The 22,397-nt window shown below is 35.9% G+C and overlaps 2 protein-coding genes across 2 annotated transcripts; both read right to left on the bottom strand.

Moving 5' to 3' along the window:
• Positions 1 to 2,144: 2,144 nt before the first annotated feature.
• LOC103973305 (probable WRKY transcription factor 38) lies at positions 2,145 to 4,088 on the bottom strand. Its single transcript, XM_009387833.3, has 3 exons — positions 3,658 to 4,088; positions 3,477 to 3,572; positions 2,145 to 2,883 (listed from the first exon to the last, which is right to left on the bottom strand). The coding sequence occupies exons 1-3, from the start codon at positions 4,011 to 4,013 to the stop codon at positions 2,361 to 2,363; spliced, it is 975 nt and encodes a 324-aa protein (XP_009386108.3). The 5' UTR covers positions 4,014 to 4,088; the 3' UTR covers positions 2,145 to 2,360.
• A 3,144-nt stretch (positions 4,089 to 7,232) lies between these two features.
• On the bottom strand, positions 7,233 to 9,511 carry LOC135587596 (probable WRKY transcription factor 67). Its single transcript, XM_065079184.1, has 3 exons — positions 9,027 to 9,511; positions 8,830 to 8,925; positions 7,233 to 7,824 (listed from the first exon to the last, which is right to left on the bottom strand). Exons 1-3 carry the CDS (start codon positions 9,263 to 9,265, stop codon positions 7,416 to 7,418), a joined length of 744 nt encoding a protein of 247 aa, XP_064935256.1. The 5' UTR covers positions 9,266 to 9,511; the 3' UTR covers positions 7,233 to 7,415.
• Positions 9,512 to 22,397: the final 12,886 nt, after the last annotated feature.

Below are 22,397 nucleotides of genomic sequence, written 5' to 3'. Positions count from 1 at the left end.
ACCATGGACTCGATCTGGTAAACATTAATCCTTGCTACCGAACAATGTGCTTTGTGTCGAAGAAACACAAGATGATGATGACGACCGCACCGGTGACGGCAATCACCACAAAAACGATGACGACATTGGTGATGACAAAGCAAGACGAAAGCAACAGTACCACCACCGTCCATTATTAATGCTTGCTCTCTCCTGATAGCCGGTTTCCAGGGTCAATGAGTTGGACATGTGCATTCGACAGCCCTTTCTCCCCCTTCCATTATTTAGCTTGTTTCAAAGAGGAACGATGCCTTTTCCTTGAAGCTCTCATCGTGCCACAGCTTGTCACGTTTCCATCATCCTTCGGTAGAAAAGCAGCAGCTGATGCTGACTTGTTTATTCTATCCAATAGAACCTACCTGCCTCAGGTGGTGTCTATTTGCCCTGGAGAGAGTACATGAGCATTTCTTATAAAAATATATGAAAATAAATCATTGATCATACACAGTAGATGGTAGCAAAGGATACGAAGACAAGGGTTTTGGATCCAGAATTCCTTCTTAATTGTTTGGTCAATATGTATTCTACTACACCCATGGAGTAGATTAAATCATTAATCAGATTCAAGGTTCTAAATATTTGAACCACCATGAATATATGTTTATTATATTAGGAGGTGAAGGATCTCGAAAGCTCTCTATAGGACAATGAAATGAAATTAATATTGATTCTCGAAAGTTGATAAATCTCAACATAAACTCAACATATTTAGAGACATAAAGTTGGTGTGATAGTGAGTATATTTTGAGTGACACAAATTCACTTTTGTCTTATCATTTTTCTTCTTTTTATTATAGCTCTATCACTCTTCCTATTCATTAACAGATATTTGCATCTTTAGATTCTATGGTTATCATGTGATTTTTCTCAAATACTTTCTATTTTCTATTTTTTTTATTTTTTGCTTCTGTTTAAATTACACTTCTTTTCTTTTTTATTTATCCTAAAATTTTCTCTATTTTTGTTTCTTAAAGATATTTTTGATTGAACTGTCTCGTCTTGTAAAGAAATATGGGATTAGGAATGTAATCACATGCTCTTACAAACCTTGAGATAATCATGATTGTATAATTAAATGGTTATAGAACACTCACTTGAAATCTTTGAGAATAATTAACACATCTTTGATCAATGATTTGGATTACCGAGTGGTTCCAAGGTAGAAGGAAAGAAAGAAATCAAACATCTTGAATAAGAATATGCCACAAGGCAAAGAGATTTTATGCATGAAATGTTGGGAAATTTCCATACCATCTGTATGTCGGCTTCTAATACTAACTATTTATTTTCGATTCATCAAGGGAGGTAGACGTTTTTTTCGTCGTATCGGCTGGTGTAAGAGAGCAAATTCCGTAGTTAATACAAATAACATTTTACTTTGTTTGTGAATCGTGAATTTGATAAATATTATTTTTACTGTCTCCCTATAAAATAACTATCATCTACGAAAATAGAATTCTGATGTTAATCAGCAATCAAGAATCTTGTTGTTGCAACATCTTTTTAGTGGAGAAAACCTGAATTGATTGATCAAAAGCAAATCATGAAGTTCCAAGAATGGAAGGTTGCTTAATCCCAGCTGCATCATCGATGGAGATATAGCACAACATGGTTGACTCTAAACATGTGGAACACTGAGGCTTTTTTAAAGATATCTCAACATAGTGATTATCATAAACAATGATTCTTTGAACCATTGGATCTAAAAGTTTAAAGCTCTACATGCTTGTGAAGATCTATCAATTATTGCCAATCTATAATATACACACACACACAATTACAAGTATTGGTAGTTCCATGATTCCAATGATAGGACTTAAACTTCATTATAAGGAAATCGACAAGGATTATTTACCAAGGCAAAACAAATGATGGTACATCTCACCTAGAAAAATATTAAGTTTACCACAAGTTATCTCCAATACAGCACTCACAATGTTACATTTTTCTTCTTTTAATTCAAGGTGAAGGTATTCCATTATGAAATGGTGGGCAATTTCTTGATATTAAAGCTATCATATTTATCTTAATATACTATCCTATCTTCTATTAAACTGTCTTAACATAGAGAAAAAGTAATAATTGTATTAAACTTTCAACAACAATCATCAAAAGAAATCACCTTTCTGCACATTATGAATATTAATTAGAACACAATTTGACGATTAACAATATCCTAATCTCTAATATAACACAGCATTGCAAATTACGTGTGGAGGAAGTTGAAGGAGGAATTGGTTCTCTCTCTAGATCAAATGTTAATTTTATTGCATAATTTTTTGATGAATCAGATAAGGAGGCCTTCGATCAGCTCCATGCCATCAGAACCTAAAGTCCAAGAAGTCCATGTCCAATCCCACCGAGCATGACGAGGAGACTTCATCCAGAACGGTATCAAAGTAGATGCCACAAATATCTGACAAGCTTGGTTGTGGTGGTTCCATGGAATCAGCCTCTGATTCCACCTTGCTCGATGAAATGCCCAAAGTGGTTCCTTCGACGACGCTTCTTCTCATACTATTCATGTGCGAGGGGAGGCGCTTGCTGTGATCCCAGGAATCAAAGCGAAGCAGACACGGCTCGACCGGAGGAGTTACTGCTGTCCCGTGAGCAGAGCGCTGCTCATCGCAGTCCTGCACCTGCATGACTGCACCATAAGCTGATGTTGGGAAGTCCTGCACCATAAGCTGAGCATCCTCAGCCGTAGAAGACCACGATGGTGTGCATGTGTGTTCTCCCTTGTAGACGACAAGGAACAAAGATGGGGCGCCAGAGTCTTGTTGTTGCACCTGCTTCTTTGCGTTGCATCTTTGATCATGGCTGTAGGTGCACCGGTAGTAGTTCCTGCCAAATTGTCATACAAGTCGAGTAAGACGAAGAAAAGAGCCATGCTTAAACAGTAGAGAATTCTGTATTTAATTGATTAGGTACCGAAGGAAATATAAAACAAGGTTATCGAGGTTCCTTCTCCGAATGAGCCGGAGAAGAAGATCAAAAGTATTTCTTCTGATTCCTTGGCAATTTCATGATGAACTTTGATATATATGTCGAAGAAACTCTATCCTCTCCACACATGAAGAAACAGAAAATTTATGCAACAGAGGAAAAAGGAAAAGGTAGCACACAGAAGTATATGACTTCAATTATGATATCATATGCATTTATACAAAATAAGAAACAAGTCTTGAAAAGCGGGTTCTGATGATTTGCAAAATCCCAAGAAAGCTGAATTGATAGTCGAACATATAGCATACAAAGATGCAAGATTTGATCCTGAAAGCACATCATAAGTCAATAGCAATCCTTCCTTTGCTTGAAAATAATAAGACAAATTGAAGTGTGATTACAGTCATCCGAATCAAATTAGCTAGCTAGAGATGATGACTACTTGTTTCAACTACAGCAGCGATTACAAGTGGTAAGTAATGATAGCAAACCTTTTGAAGGTGCAGCCTTTTATATTCTTTTCCCCGTATTTTCTCCATTGGTAACCATCATTATAAGGTGTAGCTGTTATTTCTTCTCGTTCGTAGCTGTTTAAAGGACAGACATCACACAAAGCATATGAAATAACATTTATTTCTTCTCCTTCATTATATTTGTTATCTACTCTCTTACCTTCTCGGATCTCTTCGCGGTGGAACATGAAACGCAGCCAGATCTCGACTTGCAAGCTCAATCGCCGCGCTGTTTTTCCGTGGTACCGCAATAGCCCCACCGGAGTTTAACATGGAGCGGGTAGCGCTGCAGGACTGCAGTATCTCCTCTAAGATGACCAGGGCCGACTCCTTCTCCGTATCACTGCAGTCGACGAGCTCGACGAGGGACTGAAGCTTGGCTGTGCGATCGAACGCTTGTTCCATCTCTTGGATCACAGAGTCAATGATCTTATTCTCCATGAGCTGTTTCTTCTCCGGTCTCTTCAACTCCACCAAAGGTTGCCTGCATCTCAGATCGAGCATCTCTCCATACATAAATATAGATAAGATCCAGAAGATCTATAGAAAACTTAAAAGTCTAAATTTTCGTCTAGAGATCAGTCCATAAGATACGGAAGCATTCTGTTAATTTATTGCCCTCGAGAAGAAAAAGAAATACTCTGATCCTTTATATGAGTATCTTATTCCCACATGATGTGGTTTCCCAGCCATTTTGGCAGTCTCTGCGAGCCTTCATTTGGGTCTTACATGATGCTGTTTCCTGTCAAAGATGACCAAGTCAGTCATACATGACAAAACCTAATTTTCACACTTGTGTACATGTATCCATCGTGGTAGCATTCCACCTTCATTTAATGCTTAAGAAGCAATTTATTTCTGCATATTTTTCTTTTGCCATTCACATGTTTCTACAAGACACTGACAGCTCCCAGCGAGTAAACCTATATTATGCTAAAGAAACAAAGCGTGCCTCAAACAGGGAAGAGAAACATTAATACTGGCTTAACGAGAGACAGAAGCAAGGCAGTGACAGAACAAATGAGCATTTCATATTACATTTCCTCCGAACTAAGCATCTGCTGCCATTCCCTCGTATGCACTTGATATGTCGAAGTATCCCAAGAAAACAAATTCACATGATGTTATGGTGTTAATCTTCTCAAATAACAGCTGGGTTTACGTACGGGAAGTCAAACTGGATGAATAGATTACGTACCATAAAGTATTTTGATGACTTGAGGTGCGCGGCCAAATAATGTATGTAATAGGTGCAGAAGCAAACGTAACTGAACTATGGTTCTTTAGGCTTGCTGAAGGAATGACACTATTGTCAAGGATAATGTTAATAGAGTTTAATTAATGTTAAAGATGTTAAGATATGAGTTTAATTGATCTATGATGCCTAATTTATACTTGAGCCAAGATAATTTATACGTGAAAATTTTAGGCTTTCTTCATAGAAAAAAAATAATTGAATCATATTAAATCATACGTTAATTTTTTGATATATTATTTATTTATTAATCTATGATAAATTTCTCTTTTCTTTTTGAAATTATTCTTTTTTTTTAATTCCTTATCAGTTTCTAACCTTGAGACATATATGGTTGTTAGGTACCTTGATGTCGCGGCCTAGGGATTGGTATAACTCGATTCTATCCCAAAAACGTAAGATTATTCATACGGATTCTTAGGCAAGGAGGCCGGAGAGATCAGGTCGAGCCGGGGGGTTGGCTCTCGAGCGTCTATTGCATCATCATGAGTGACCCAAGGTGGAGCTTGATCGGCTACGTCCACACCGAGAGACAAGATCCTGCACGACAAGTTGACACCGGGAGAGAAAATTCCCGACTCGACCCCTCTAATAGTTAGGATAGCTGGTGGCTTTATTGGTGAAAAAAAATCGATCTCCTTCCTCAAGCTAGTGGGTCATTGATGACCGTCGATGCTTCATTATGCAAGTGGTAGTTCCCTATGTCGCCACATGGCACAGGTCGACCCGTCCAATCCCCCATCATGCGGCATCAACTCGTATAGTGTCGAGTAGCACAGAGTCGATCGCACGTCCGCTAAGTTCACTATGCTTCCTCCAGAGATGTGCTAGGCACATGCTGAATGTTGGCTCCTCGATGGCTATCAACTGTCATCGCTCGAGTGATGTCGAAATATTCCCTATCAATGGCTATCTTAGAAGCTAATGTGTGCTGGCTGCATTGGGTGCTCATGCCGCTCTCTGTATCTATGGGAGTTAATTGCGCCATGAGTAGGTGCAAGAGTGAAAGTAGAATGGAGTAAATAAATCAGTAGCAGGTGAAGAAGAGGATAAGCTATGGTTGGAGTAATCTCCGATGATGCAGGTGCGAGGGAATACACACTAGTGTGAAGGCGTTTCTTAGACCCAGAGTTCATGGGGGACAAGAGCGAACAAGTTCACATGCCACACCCATTGAACGCTGCATTGGCCATTCTTAACTTGCATGGAAGATGGTGTGGAAACTGCAAGTGTTTGAACGAAGACCAGCGTTTACTATATTTTCGTTTTGTCCTCGTTATCGTCAACCTAATCATGGCATCACTTCTATCTACCTTTTACCAGCAGATTGAGCAAACAACTTTTGTGAGTCTAATGGAGATGTTTCGGTTCAGACAAGATGGCGAAGAAGCACCAATATAAAATACTTATCGGATTTGATGTACCAGCCTCTCAATCTGATAAAAACAGCATAATTGATATAAGTTTTATGTTATTTTACATTGGATGAATTTTGAAAAAAAATAAATCTTTTTATTTATTCTCGAAAAGTATTTTTATTTTTAGATTTATAATAATACCTTTTCTAATCTAATAATTAAAATATTTTTTCTTTTCTTATATTATAGTATTTTTAATAATATAAGAAATATATTATAATATAATGTAAAAATAATATAACATAGTATTTTTTACAATTTTTTTATAAAATATTATAAGCATAGTGTTTTTTATACTGTGTTATAGTATTTTTAACAAAAATCAAAAAATATTTTAACATAATACAAAGATACTATAATATAGTATATTTTAGTATTAATAAAGATATTATAATATAATATAAAAAATATTATTAGAGAATTTCTAAAAATAAGATATTTTTTGACAAAAATCTAAAAGAGACCTTTTTTTTTTGTCTGTAATTATTTTTCACCTTCTCATGACCAGCAAAGCCAATAAAACATAAACTGGCTATCTTAATTTTGAGTTTAGTATTAATCTAAACTTCACTCTTCTTCTCTATGTTATTTGAGAAGAGCAGTCATTATCTGTAATTTCACCTATCTTCTACTTTATTCTAGTAATGGATATTATCTTTGAGATCTTTCTACTCCTTGGACTATAATGTAATCGAATGATCAATAATGTAAAAAACCTAAGCTTTTACGAGAGAGAGAGAGGCTCCAATATATTTATAGAATCTTTAATACCCTTTGATCTTCTTTTCTTTCGATGATTTGCATCAATCTTCTATTTTCTCTCAACCTATACAGTCCCTTGTATATTTGTTATCTCCCGTTGAGCTTTTATTTCCTCTACTCATTCATCTTCTCTCTTCAATGCAAACTATTCCATCGATCGTTCCTATCTCATGTCCACTTTTAATTTTTCTTTTTGACTTATTCTATCTATCCTTTCATATCTTTTATGTTACATCGTTCTCCACACATTAGGCACATAATTTCACGTCCTTTTTGATGTGGTCACCAACATCGATAGATTCAAGCATCATCTTTCACTTGCCAACATTAGAAAAGCAGACAATTTAGAAGATCATTATCTTCGATTCAACACCAGATATTGAACTATGTCTCGATTTTCTCCTCCTGCTAACATCCTAAATTTATTGCAGAACCTATCGATCGATTAGACGAGGCTGGTGCTTCTCCTAATACCTACAAAAACTAGTACTCTATGTCATCAAAATCGAATACTGAGAAATCCATGTCCAACGCAACTGAGCTCAATGAATCGATGCCGCCGATCGCCGAGGAGCTCTCCATAGATTCATGGAATGTGGGATCTGCTGATTCCAGCTTCCCCGACCAAGTCTGAACCATATCTTTCCTCACATAACTCTTATTCTCTTCCTTCTTATAATGATCTCCCGAATCAAAACGCAGCAGGAATGGCTCGACTGTGATATGAGAAGCCGAAGGCTTGACTGTGTCATCGTCATCAGTTCTCGAGGAGGAAGTTTTGCACCTGTGTCGTCCTGTGTGAGTGACGAGAAACAACGATGGGGTCTGTCGTTGCACTTGCATTTTCGCTGTGCATCCTTGATCCTCGCTGTAAGTGCACCTGTAGTAGCTCCTGTAACGTGGGCATGCAAAGACGGTAAAGACTAATAATAGATTATAGAGTAAATAAAGTAGGGATGTTTATAAAGATGATCTTCCAAAGAGTCGACCTTTCAAACTCATCAAAAACTTCACCTATACGTACTCAAACACTAAACAATATTCAAATCCAATTATCTAATTCACCATTATCAATATAAGGATCGTCCGTGACAATATTCTATCCATATCATCTCATTTTGGACCTCATATACCTTTAAGTCTGATGTACAACACCAATGGAATCATGATACCAATACTACAATGAGTTCAATTAGTGTAGGGGATTTTTCCAAGGCCCATCAGGATTTGGCCCACTTATTTTCTCAGAATCCTTATTTTATTTACCAAAAAAAGCAGAAGAAGATGAAATTAAGAAAATAAGCAAAAAAAAAAGAGGTAGATTAAATTTCTCTATTAATATATACCTTTGGAAAAGAAAGAAAAAGAGTCTCAAAGTTCATACACATGCGTACATACTTTGTCCCTAGTCGTAGATAATTTAAACTAAAAGAAAAAGAAGTTTCTTAATCGTGATTCTTGTTTACCATTCACAATCCTTGTTGCTATTATTGAAAACTCTTTAAAAAATAATAAAATATTATTTTACTATTTATAATCCTAATATTATCAATTTTATCTTCTTTTTTTTTCCTCATAACCCTTTATTTCATCTTGCTCTTTATCGATGTTGTCGCTCGTCACTTAGTTGACACCTTCCTTTTGAGGAGAAAGAGGAGGAAGAAAATGATATTTAGGTTCGTCTAATTTATAAAAGATAATTTAAAAAATATTTAAAAAAATTAAAAATAAGATTATAATAGTAAAGAGAAAGTTGCAAATAACAATCTCGAAGAAAGAAGACAAAAGACAGCTTTAACCCTATTTATAAGGCTAAAACTTAAGAATCCTATTTATGACCACAATCTCGAACACACAGTTACTGTCACGATCGTGTAAAGAAACACAACAAACCAACCTGCTAAAGATGCAGCCAGTGATCTTCTTTTCCCCGTACTTTCTCCACTGGTGATCATGATCAAAAGGTGTTGCTGTGATTTCTCTTCGAGCAGAGCTGTTGATACGATAAACAAACAAAAAGCCTTCTTTCACATACGCATGCATGCTTGCCTGTGGAGAAAACATACAAGTGATGGAATCGATTGCAGAACTTACAGGCTTCTTCGATCGACTCGGATCGGGACATCAAGCGAAGCCATGCGTTTCTTCTGTGGTTTGACATCCTTCTTCCGAGACCTCACTATCTGCTGTAGATCATCCTTGAGGACCCTCACGAGTTCTTTCAGCCTATCACTGCAGCTGCCAAGCTCGACGAGGGACTGAAGCTTTTTAGTGAGATCGAACGCGTGCTCCATCTCTTGGATCACCGAGTCGATGATGAGCGAATTTTCCATTGTCCGAAAATTGTCTAGATTTAGGATATGGCATCTCTCTCTCTCTCTCTCTCCCTCTCTATATATACATATAGATAGATAGATGTAGATTTTGGTCTAGAATGGCTATCGAGGAGACTAATGGGAAGCTTCCGCTACAAAGGTAAACTATTTCGATATTATATGATACCTATACTTGGTGGTAATAGCAGTATCTACACGACTTTGTTTAGGTCTTATATGATAATTCCTGTAAAATGTGACCAAGTCAATCTCACGGTGGAAGGATGTAACATGGAACTCATCACAGAAACCGTGAGAGCAATGTAAGGACTAAATTGAAATTGAGGAAGTTTTAGTCCAGTTAAGAGCATAGGATTAATCACACCAACACATGAAAATTACCTGTACAATGAAAGCCTCGTGTCTTGCAAAGAGAGCATCTTTGCAAGGAGAAGTGCGATAATCCGACAGAAGTACTGCTATCGACACAAACAGTAAAGATTTGGATATGACGTTTCTTGGAAGAATGATTCTGTGAATTAACTATGCTTTCAGACTTGTCAAGCATGATTCAGCCTGATAGTGAGGTAGGTATCCAAGACACTGTTCCACTCGAAGGACGCATTATGGTCATGTGAAATCTGCAGCGTTGAAAGTTGATAGCTTTTGTCCTTATTATCGTCATCTCCATGACAGCACCATTGGCGACGTCACTTGTGTGATGGATGTCACGACGGCAGCATGCGTAGCAGCCACATTAAATAAGAAATAGTGGGAGGCTATAACGAGGAAATTGGGTTCAGCTAGCCATGTGTAGAAAGTCGATGCTTAGTCAACATTGTATAGTATAAAGATAGAGCAAAGGGATACGAGGACGAATGGCCGAGGCACGTACGTCCTCAAGAACGAGATTTGGCCAAAAAACCAATCATTAAACTCTTAAGGCACCTGTTTATGGTCCATATTCTATTCCCCTTCATATAATATATATATATACTAAGAGATGAACATGGACGAGGAACAGTGAAGGAGACAAAGGGATGTCGAACGCACATGTCCCGAGTCATTGACCGTGGAAACCGGTGATAAAAAAGACGCAATCAATGAGCGAGCGAGGGAAGCATCCAAGGAAGGTGGCGTTGCCTTCGTCTTGCTTTGTCATTACGAGCCTCGTCATCGTCTCTGCCGTGGTTGCCGTCATCCTTGTCGTCGTCATCATCACGTCCTCCTTCTTCGACGTTTCCCCGCTGCAACACTGCCGGTGGGCCATGGGAAGGAGGACTAATGGGAATTTGTCATGTGATTGTGTATATTTAAATATTCGTGAGTTTTTGATGGATTTGATTGCTTGTGCATAAATTATTCCAAAGAATTTATAACCGATTGCTTGTAGATTTATATATCACATATAATATTATCTTGAATTCTATTTTTTTTTATATAACTACTCTCTTGCTAACCCTATAGCTTTTTGGTGAATAAATTTAGTTAAAGGCCAAGTATACAAACAAAAGTCCAGTTGAGATCATTTTATATTAAAATTTTTTACTATTGCATTGAAACTCATAGTTTAATATAGGAGATAGTTTAGCTGCCTCTTCTAATATTTAGATATAATCGTGAATCAGGAGAGTATGATGCAACTATGAATAGAGTCATGATGTTCGAAGCATGATGTCATGTTAGTCACAGTGTGATTAGGTGACAACCACGTAACAAGGGGGTGTCAGGCATGTGGTAGTGAGGTATTAATTATGTTACGGTAAAATATTAATTATATTACAATGGGTATCGATCATGTGATAGTTAGGTGTCAATCACGTGATAATGTAATATAGACAGTCATATATCCTTTGAGAACGTCTCTAATTCTCAATTTGCTAGCCTTATTGCCACCTTTCACCCATATAGAAATATGATTAGCTTTTAAATCTTAGGCATGGGCAAAAGCTTTAGCCCCGACAGATTTACTACTGAATGCTACTAGTACTATTGGGATATTACGTGGGATTCGATGTTTCAAGCTTTCCAACACTTACATTCTAATGCTAAACTTCCTAAGGATTAGATTAAAAAATTTCTTGATTTTATCCTTAAATGCAAAAATCCTTTCATCTGCCCATCTCATTGTGTAATATAAACTATAGGGTTCTTGCCAAACTCCTTGCTAGTAGAATTGAGATTTTGTTGAACTATTTGATCTCCTTTAAATAGTTGACTTTTGTGGTTGGACATAATATTCATAACAATATCTTAATTTCCTTAGCGATGATAAATTTTTTTATTCAATTCTAGGGGTAAAAACCTGTATATGATGATCAAAATGGTTATTGAAAAAGTCTATGATCATGGATTGAAGAGTGTCTTACTTATCCCCAATGTGTTTCTTGGGTCTAGATGATCCCCTCTTCCCATACTAATTTATTATTGTTGCCCAAATCTTATTATTTGTTAGCAAAGGCACAAAATCTTAAGAATTTTATAATATTTAATATTAAAAATAGGATTAGAATCCCACATCTTATGTATGCTAATGATGTTCTTCTTGTGTTTGGTGATAATCCCAAATCATATATGACTACAAGACCTTTAAACAATTTGAAGATCTTACTAATCTCATAATCAACCCCCTCAAATATGCTATTTACTTCTCTAGAAAATCTAAAATCTGTAATTTATTTAATATTAAGGTAGGTACCTTCTCTTCCAAGTATCTTGGTACACTAATCCATTGCTCTTCGTAGATATCTAATCTCAACTTTTAATAAGGTTACCTAAAATAAGCTAAAAGATTGTTGCAGTATGTCATAAGTGTCATCACTCATATGATTGGCTTATACGACACTTATAATTAACAATCTCCCACTTGACCTAAAGCTAATCATCTATATGTCTGATCCCCATCAAACCTCGATAACGCTCAAGTATAATATGAGTCAATAGCTTCGTTAGTAGATATATAATGTTATCTTCAGATGTAACTCTTTCCACTGTTACATCTCCACGGGCCATTATTTTTCTAATAAGTTGGAAACTCCTCAAAACACTTCTTATGAGACTTGGGTTCCTTTGCTTAAGAGATCACTCTGTTGTTGTTGCAATATAAGGGAATCGGTTCCGCGCTACTCAACACGACTCTTAGATCCGTAATGAACTTTTTCATCCAAACCCTCTCTTTTGCCGCTTCTGCCGCAACAATATATTTTGCCTCTGTGGTCAAGTTGGTAGTAGTGTCTTGCTTGGAACTCTTCCAGCTCATTGTTGCTCCATTCAGGGTGAACACATATCCTGAATTTGACTTCCAATCATCAACATCGAACTGGAAACTCGAGTCCGTGTAGCCCTCAACCTGGAGACTATCTCTTTCGTATATCAGCAAAAGATCCTTAGTCATTCTCAAATACGTAAGGATATACTTTACTGTTTTCTAGTACTCTAAGCCTGAATCCACCTAATATTTGCTTGTGATACTCAGAGCATACGTTATATCAGTTTGGTATATAGCAAGCATATATGGTAGACCCTATTGTAGAGGCATAGGGTATTCTATCCATGTTTGCCCTTTCTTTAGGAGTTTTTGGGGACATACTCCGAGAAAGTGAAATTCCATGTCTCATCGGTATGAGACCTCTCTTAGAATTTTCTATGCCAAACATTTTGATAATAATGTCTATGTACTTGGACTAGAAGAAGCCAAGCATCCTATTGAATCTATCTCTATAGATCTGAATATCCAAAATATAAGATGCTTCTCCTAAGTCTTTCATAGAGAAGTGTCTAGATAGCTAATACTTTACTATGGAGAGCATTCCTACATCATTCCCAATGATTAGAATGTCATCCACATATAACACCAAGAAGGTGATAATGCTCCCATTTACCTTCCTGTACACACAAGGCTCATCTTTGTTCTTAACGAAGTCATAAGATCTGATCGTCTCATCAAATCTTATGTTTTAACTTTGGAAAACCTGCTTTAGTCCATAAATAGACTTAAGTAACTTACACACCTTATTTGGACTATGCTTGGACACGAATCCCTTAAGCTATATCATATACATCTCTTTCTCAGGGTTGCTATTGAGGAACATAATTTTTACATCCATCTGCCATATCTCATAGTCATAAGGTACTACAATAGCCAACAGAATTAGGATGGATTTCAACATAGCTATGGGTGTGAAAGTTTCATCATAGTCAATACATTGTCTTTGATGATACCCCTTAGCCATTAGCCTTGCTTTATAGGTCTCCACTTTTCCATCTACTTTAATATTCTTCTTGAAGATCCATTTGCAACCGATGTGTATGATACCCTTAGGTGTATCAATAAGGTTTCAAACCTTGTTAGAGTATATAGATTCAATATCAGAATTCATGGCTTCTTGTTACTTCCCAAAGTCTATACTCATAATAATTAGGATCAAAATCTTCACTAAGAGGGGGGGTGAATTAGTGCTTTTGAGAAAATGACATCGATTCAAAATTTTTTTTCGATAAAGCCCATATCGTAAAGATGTTTAACTTGAAAATATTCATAATAATGTAATGAGCAAGTAAAGTAGTTTGCAATAAAAGTAAATAGCAAAGAAAAGAGCACATCATATTTATAGTGGTTCGATCGTTGTGACCTACTTCCATTCTCGATTCCTCTTCACTCGAGGCTACTAACTTCCACTATCGATCTTTTTTCAACGAGCGAAGATCAACTACCCTCTTATAACTCTTTTTTCCTTTTTATAGATTTAGGAGATAACCTTTACAAGCCACTCACCCCTCTCTTAAACTAAAATCTAACTTTGAGAAGAGGATGGAAATTCTCATAAGCTTACAACAGTGTTTTCTCACAAATTTTTTCTCAGTTCTTGTGTTCACCAAGCAGGGTTGAGTGGGGTATTTATAGGCCCCAAATAGATTAAAATGTGGAGTAAAAAATGTCTCATCCTGAGTCTTCAGGGTACTAGCAATACCACCGCCAATACTAGGCAGTACCATTGCCCAGTCTGATGGTACCACCACCAGTACTAGGCAGTACCATTGCCCAATCTGACAGTACCACCGCTTGATAATCTTAGAGACTAGGCTCTTAGAGACTGAACCTCTGGTGGTGCTACCGCTTGGCCCAACTTTTGGGTTACTGAATGGGCCTCCCAATGGGCCTAAATCACCTCATAATTAGGCCCAATGGGCCCCTAATTGAGTTGACCTAATTATGTTAAAAACTAACTCAATTATAACTTAGACTACTTCGATCAAGACACAATTGATTATAAGAATAAATCACATGTTGTCTGGCATGTTATTGGTTCATCCGATGCTTCGTCCGACCTTCGGTGCATCGTTCTCTCCTTCGATATATTGCCTAATTGGTATGTTGACCTCTACAACATTCGATCTCCTTCATATAATTTTTTATCCTTCTGGCCCGATGCCCAAACTCATGGCATGAGGCCTTTTACCGACACGTCGATCAGTCCTCCAGCCCGACGTCCAATCGTCTGACGTGTTACATTTCGGCCCAAACTTTGATTCCACTACTTTAATTGATTTGTATTTTCCTGATTGAAGCTATTCCTATATTACTCAAAATGCAGATTAGATTGTTAGCTCATCAATTAATTTCATCATCAAAATTCGAGATTTAACAATCTCCCCCTCTTTGATAATGACAATCAGTTAATGATAGAGTTTAAACTAAACTCCCCCTATCAATATGCCATATTGATAGAAACTTTAAATTCATAAAATCATGACTATTTCATCATTGTATACATCATGAATATTGAAAGAACCAATTAATCAAATCATTACAAGCATCTTAAAATCATGAGTATTTCATGCATAATTATAATTTTAAAATATCAAAGTACATGCATGATCATCATTATAATTTTTTTGTCATCAATAAAAAGGAGAAGTGCAACTATTAAGTTTTTAAGTTAATAATTTAGCAAGATTTACATCACTATAGAATATGTAAGCTAACAAGTTGACAATGTTACTTCTTTTTGAAGTATGAAAACTAGCAAGTTTTGCTTCTCTTGAGATAAGTAAGCTAGCACTTTTTTCTTGAGATGTGCAAGATAGTAAGTTTCTATTTCTTTGAAATGTATAACCTAGCAATTTTACTTTCTTTTGCAATGTACAAGCTAGTAATTTTTTGTTCATTTTGCAAGCTAGCAAGTTTTCTTTCCTTGAAATGTGCAAGCTAGCAATTTTTCTTTTCTTTGAGATGTGCAAGCTAGCAAGACTTTCTTCCCCTTTGTTATTGTTAAAGAGAAGGGAAGAATATAATAGTGTAATTTTTTTCTTTTTTACATCAATGATTCAATCATATCATGAGATATACAAATCATAAATACAAGACAATGGTACATAATAAAATTCAAGTCATAATATCAAGAAGTTAAGTGACATATCATGGTTAATTTAAATATATCTCTTCTTTAGAAAATACTAAGAAGAATTGTAGGAGGACAATTAACAAAAAATCTTGATTCATAATAAATCTTAATTCATAAATATCAAGTGAAAGAATCAAGATTTGTTTGGATGAATCTCTTCTTCAGTGAAAGAAAAAATCTTGATTCATAGAGAACTTTCAAGTTGTAATCAAAAGAACAATCATGATTCATTTGGATAATTTTCTCTTCAGTGAATGGTAAAAAGAAACATAAGAGATCAAATAAGAGAACTTGATTCATAAAAAAATCTCAAGTATCAAATATCAAGAAATCAAAATCATGATTAATATAATAACTTCTCGATAGCAAAGAGAAACATAGGAGAACTTGATTCATGTATAAGAAAGCTCAAGTCATCAAGATCATGATTCATAAAAAAAAAATTGAAGTATCAAGTGTAAGATTTGGATAAAACTCATTCAAATTCAAATCATCAAATTTAAAATAACTTTCAAGAGATTCAAAAATGACATAAATAGATTTTTCAATCTCTTATTAAAAACTCAATAGGATATAGAAATTTTCAAAAAAAATACATTCCCTTTTAGTTTCAATTTGTGTGATGCCCTAATCTTTCATACAAAAGCATTACATCATCATTTGAAAATGAAATGCAATATGCAAATAATCTAGATACATATTATTACTTCTTGCAAGGTGTTAATATACAATTGTCATGATTAAATTTTTAATTTTTTAAAATCACTAGAAAGAGAAGCATGATCCCCCCTTTTTTTGTATTTTATATTTCTTTATAATTTAAAAATAACTTATGAAATGCATCAAGTAATTTCATACTAAAGTAAAGAGGTATTGGTTGAGTCATTTACCTCGTTGTCGAAAGCCACCAAAGCATAGTTCGCAACCTCATATTCGGATGCATTTGTTTCGTCCTATGTTGACTTGAGTGTTTTCTTCTTCTTTTACGAACATTTACTTTTGAAGTGCCCCAGTCGATTATATTCATAGCAAGTTATTGTGTTTTTTTTAGTTTATTTTTTTTTATTTTTGCTTTATAAATTTTTTAAATTTTATTGTCAGAAGTTTAAGGTCATCATCATCATCACTTGAGTTTTCTCTCAAGTGGTCTTCTTTTGTTCTAAGTGTCAAATCCTTCTTATTCTTTGGAAGGTTGTTCTCATATTCATCATATTCTAAACAAGTCATTTCATAGGTCATTAAAGACATGATAAGTTCTTCAAGTGAAAAATTATTCAGGTTCTTTGCTTCTTGTATTGCCATTATTTTAGGATCCCAATTTCTTTTAAGGGATCTTAGAATTTTATTTATAAATTTAAGATTCAAAAAACTTTTACCAAGTACTTTCAAACCATTTATGACATCTGTAAAATAAGTGTATATGTCTTCAATTGTTTCACTTGATTTATTTAAAATAATTTAAAACTATGCATCAAAAGATTGACTTTAGACTCTTTAACTTTATTTGTGCCTTTGTGTGTGACTTTAAGTGTATGCTAAATATCATATATAGTTTCACATATAGAAACCTGATTAAATTCATTTTTATCTAGAGCACAAAATAAAGCATTCAAAGCTTTCGTATTTAAAGAAAAATTTTCTTCTCCAAATTATTCTATTCGTTCATTATGTTAGAAGACTTTTGAAAACTATTTTCAATGATAGTCCATAAATCAAAATCCATAAAAAATAAGAAAGCTCTCATACATGTTTTATAATAAGTGTAGTTTGTCCTATTGAACATAGGAGGATGAATGATCGAGTGATCCTCTAGATTGTTAGAAAAAGTCATCTCTCTTGGGTGTTAAACCAAAGGAGAGAAATATGACTCTGATACCAACTATTAGGATCAAAATTGGCACTAAAAGGGGGGGGCGGGCGGAGTGGGTGAATTAGTGCTTTTGAGAAAACGATGTTGATTCAAGACTTTTTTCGATAAAGCCCATATCTTAAAGATGTTTAACTTGAAAATGTTCGTAATAATGTAATGAGCAAGTAAAACAGTGTGTAGTAAAAGTAAACAACAAGGAAAAGAGCACATCAGATTTATAGTGGTTCGGTCGTCGTGACTTATATCCACTCTTGATTCTTCTTCACTCGAGGCTACCGGCTTCCACTACCGATCTTCTTTCAATGACCGAATATCAACTACCCTCTTACAACTCTTTTCTCCTTTTCATAGGTTTAGGAGATAACATTTACAAGTCACTCATCCCTCTCTTAAATTGAAATCTAACTTTTAGAAGAGGAGGGGAATTCTCATAAGATTATAATAACATTTTCTCATAAATTTGTTCTCAATTCTTGTGTTCACTAGGTAGGGATGAGTGAGGTATTTATAAGCCCCAAATGGATTCAAATTTAGAGCCAAAAATGTCTCATCCTGGGTCTTTGGGGTACTAGAGATACCACCGCCGGTACTGGGCGGTACCACCGCCTACGGACTGATACTGGGTGGTACCATCACCCAGTCTGGTGATACCACCACCTAATAGTTTCGGAGATTAAGCTCTTGGAGACTAAGTCTCTGGTCGTGCCACCGCTTGACCCAACTTTTGAGTCACTGAATTGGCCTCCCAATGGATCTAAATTAGCCCTAAATCAGGCCCAATGGGCCCATAATTGAGTTGGCCTAATTACATTCAAAACTAACTCAATTACAACCTAGACTACTTCAATCAACACATAATTGATTACAAGAATAAATTACATGTTGTCCGACATATCATTGGTTCATCCGGCGCTTCATTTGACCTTTTAGCGTATTGTCCTCTCCTTCGGTATATTGGCCAATCGGCATGTTGACCTCTATAATATCTGATCTCCTTTGCATAATTTTTGATCCTTTTGGCCCTATGCCCAAACTCATGGCACAAAGTCTTCTACTGACACGTTGACCAGTCCTTTGGCTTGATGTCCAATCTTCTGACATGTTCCATTCCGACCCAATCTCTGATTTCACTATTTAATTGATTTACCTTTCCCTGATTAAAGCTAATCCTGCATAATTCAAAATACAGATTAGATCATTAACTCATTAATTAATTTTATCATTAAAATCTAAGATTCAACAATAATAGTCTCATTGTAGGACTAAGGATCAACATCCTATGGGGGTGTAATACTCTATCAGACCTGCGCAAAGTTGGAACGTATATATTAGGTGCCTAAATAGACTCAGTCTCTAGAATGGTGCCTGAGCTAGGTTCTCTAACCTCGCTCAATTCTATCATGCTCCTACTATCTCCACCAAAAATATGTTGAATCTCTGATTTTGATGATGGAATCAATTAGTAAATTATTTGATATAATCCATGTGTTGAGATAAGTGTGCAGGATTAACTACGATAGCAGTAAGGCATAAAGCAAATGATGGGCCGGAGTCGAAGATTCGGACGATATATCGGGAGCTCGCCATGAGTTCATCGTGAGACCACCGGAAGCACGCTGGAAGACTCGCCGAAAGCTCGTCGGGAGATCGCCAGAAGCATGCCGGAAGACTAGCTGAGAGTTTGTCGGGATTTCGCCGAAAGCATGGCAGAAGACTCACCTAGAAGTTCGTCGGAGGATCGCTGAAAGAGAAATCGATGTACAGGACTAATTGCTTATCTTAATCATAGTTAGAATCATAAATTAAGTTAGGATTGGGAGGTGATCCCACTAACTTAATTAGGGGCCAACAGGGCCCTTAATAGGGTTGAATTAGGCTGGATTGAATAGCTCATTCAGCTCCTGAAAACATGGCCGGCAGTGGTACTGCCTGGTGACCCAATCTCCCAAGTGGTCTGGGTGGTAGTACCACCGGTAGTTATTACCTACCAACGGTGGTATCGCCCTTGTCAAGCAGTGGTACCGCCAGAGCTTGGTCTTCGAGCTTTGTCAGGTGGTAGTACCGCCCAGACTGAGCAGTGGTACCGCCCAAACTGAGCGGTGGTACCGCCCAATGTCAGATTGCAAGTGGTAGTACCGCCCAGTAATGGTAGTGGTACCGCTAGTACCCCGAAAATCTGGGATGAGATACTTTTTAGCTCTATTTTTGAAGTCATTTGGGCCTATAAATACCTACTCTTTTCTGCATAAAAGGGTACGAAAGCATTGGCATAATCTTGAGTTCTTGAGTTTTAAAGTGTTGTAAAAATGAAGAGTTCTCCTCCTTCATCTCTTAGCCTTATAACCATCCAAGAAAGAGGAGTGAGACTTGTAAGGATTGTCTCCTAAACCCGGCAAAAGGAGAAAGAGCTGTAAAAGGTGGTTGGCCTTCGCCTATTGAAGAAAGGCCTTTAGTGGACACCGGTAACCTCGTTAGAGAAGGAATCCGAAAGTGGATGTAAGTCACATTAACCGAACCACTCTAAATTCTAGTTTGCTTTTCATTTGTGCAATTTACATTATTGCAAGTCTCCTTAATCCTCTCTTGCACTTTTACAAAAGTTTTTAAGTTCAAATTCTCTCTGAAACGGTTTAAATCGAAACCATTTTCGTCAGAATCAGTTTTAATCGAAACAAACATTTTTCTGAAATCGGGAAAGTTTTCCACTGCACTAATTCACCCCTCCCTCTTAGTGCTGCTCTTGATCCTAACAATTGGTATCAGAGCAATGTTTACTCTTATTTGGTTTAAAACTCAAGAGAGATGGCATTTGTTGGCAATCAAGAGAGTCATTCAATTACAAGTCCGCCCATGTTCAATGGGACGGATTACACATATTAGAAGACTAGAATGAGGATCTTCCTAATTTTAATAGATTTTGAATTATGGAATATTATAGAAAATGGGTTTCAAAATCTTCTCTTCCAATGAACGATTGGAATGAGTTGGAGAAGAAGACTTTCGCTTTAAATGCAAAGGCTATGAATGCCTTGTTTTGTGCCTTAGATAAAAATAAGTTTAATCGTATGTCTATTTGTAAAACTGCTTTTAATATTTGTCACACACTTGAAGTGACTCATGAAGGCACTAGTAGAGTGAAAGAGTCAAAAATTAATCTTTTAGTTCATACTTATAAGTTATTTCGAATGAAACTGAGTGAGACCATTGGAGACATGTACACCCAATTTACGGACGTCGTCAATGGTCTAAAAGGACTTGGTAAAGGTTTCTCAAATTTTGAACTTGTTAATAAAATTTTTAGATCTCTTCCAAAGAGTTGGGACCATAAAGTCACGGTCATTCAAGAGGCCAAAGACCTAAATAATTTTCCTCTCGAAGACCTAATTGTGTCACTAATGACCTATGAGATGATTTATAAAGCTCATGAAGAGTTTGAGGACACTCTTCTAAAGAACAGGAAGGATATGATACCAAAAACCCAAGAATACCACTTGAAAGAAAACTCAAGTGATGAAGAACTTGATGAAGACTTGGCACTCTTAACAAGGAAATTCAAAAAATTCATAAAAAAGAATAAATTCAAAAATGATACTAAAAATAAATTTGAACCCAAGAAAGATCAAGTAATATGCTACGAATGCAAGAAGCCAGAATATTACAAGAGGGAATGTCCCCTATCCAAGAAGAGGCAACCAAAGAGGAAGGCTCTTAAAGCAACATGGGATGACTAAGTACATTCGAAGAAGAGGAGCCTACTATCACCAAGCAAGTTGCTCACTATGCACTAATGGACATTGGAGATGAGATGAGTAGTTCATTTGATGTAAATTTATATTTGATGAACTATTAAATGCATTTCATGATTTATTTGATAAATATAAATTAATTAGTAAAAAATATAAATTATTAAAAAAGGAGCATGCTTCTCTTGTTAGTGATTTTGATAGATTAAAAGTTGAGCACAATAATAGTTTAACTCCATGTATAAAATGTGATGAACTAGAAATACTTAGAAAGGAAAACTTGCTACTTAAAGAAACCTTAAAAAAAATTGAGGTTGGTAGCAAGTCCTTGAACATGATCATTGCCAACAAGGGTCACGTTCATAGAAAAGGCGGAATCGGATTTGTGAGTAGCTCTCACCAAAATCCAACAACCTTTGTTAAAAGCCCTACTTTGTATGTTTCATCTCGAAATAAATGTAACTTTTATTGTAAATCTAGGCATTTAGCTTATCATTGTCCATTCAAGAATGTAGTCCATATACATTGATTTGGGTACCTAAAAGAACCTTAAATGACTCAATGCCACATGATAAGCTATGTAGATCGATTTTTGAGGCACCAAGGTCAAATGGGTATATAAAAATCATCTTTTTTTTGTAGAAAAATGTATCATCACAAGCTAGGAGCAAGTGATGGTACTTTGATAGTGGATGCTCAAGGCATATGACCGGAGATTCATCTCAATTCTCTAAGCTCACTAGCATAGATGAAGGATATGTCACCTTCTTAGACAACAACAAGGATAAAATCATTGGCAAAGGAACCATAGGTAATAAATCCAACTTCTTATTAAAAATGTGTTATTGGTTGATGGCTTAAAGCATAATCTCTTAAGTATTAGTCAATTGTGTGATAAATGATACATCATTAAATTTGAATCCAATGTTTGCATTATTGAAAAACCACACAAAAACACATCTATGATTACCTTAAAACAAAATAATGTATACACTATCGATATTAATGATCTATGTAATGAAATGTGCTTTTCGGTTTTGAATGACGATGCTTGGCTTTGGCTTTAGAGATTAGGTCATGCTAGCATGAAACTAATATATTAAATTTTATCTAAAGTACTTGTAAGAGAAATT

This window comes from Musa acuminata, chromosome BXJ1-1, assembly GCF_036884655.1.
Source record: "Musa acuminata AAA Group cultivar baxijiao chromosome BXJ1-1, Cavendish_Baxijiao_AAA, whole genome shotgun sequence".
Classification (NCBI taxonomy): domain Eukaryota; kingdom Viridiplantae; phylum Streptophyta; class Magnoliopsida; order Zingiberales; family Musaceae; genus Musa; species Musa acuminata.
Note: the sequence above shows the minus strand (reverse complement) of the source record. Positions and strands in the feature narration are given on the sequence as shown.

Excerpts from the sequence above, each read along its gene's own strand:
- LOC103973305 (XM_009387833.3), bottom strand. The coding sequence starts at position 4,013 with ATGTATGGAGAGATGCTCGATCTGAGATGCAGGCAACCTTTGGTGGAG. Across the intron at positions 3,573-3,657 it reads CCGCGAAGAGATCCGAGAAG|CTACGAACGAGAAGAAATAA; the intron begins GTAAGAGAGTAG and ends TCCTTTAAACAG. Across the intron at positions 2,884-3,476 it reads AAAGGCTGCACCTTCAAAAG|GAACTACTACCGGTGCACCT; the intron begins GTTTGCTATCAT and ends ACAATTTGGCAG.
- LOC135587596 (XM_065079184.1), bottom strand. The coding sequence starts at position 9,265 with ATGGAAAATTCGCTCATCATCGACTCGGTGATCCAAGAGATGGAGCAC. Across the intron at positions 8,926-9,026 it reads CGAGTCGATCGAAGAAGCCT|CTCTGCTCGAAGAGAAATCA; the intron begins GTAAGTTCTGCA and ends TCGTATCAACAG. Across the intron at positions 7,825-8,829 it reads ACTGGCTGCATCTTTAGCAG|GAGCTACTACAGGTGCACTT; the intron begins GTTGGTTTGTTG and ends CCCACGTTACAG.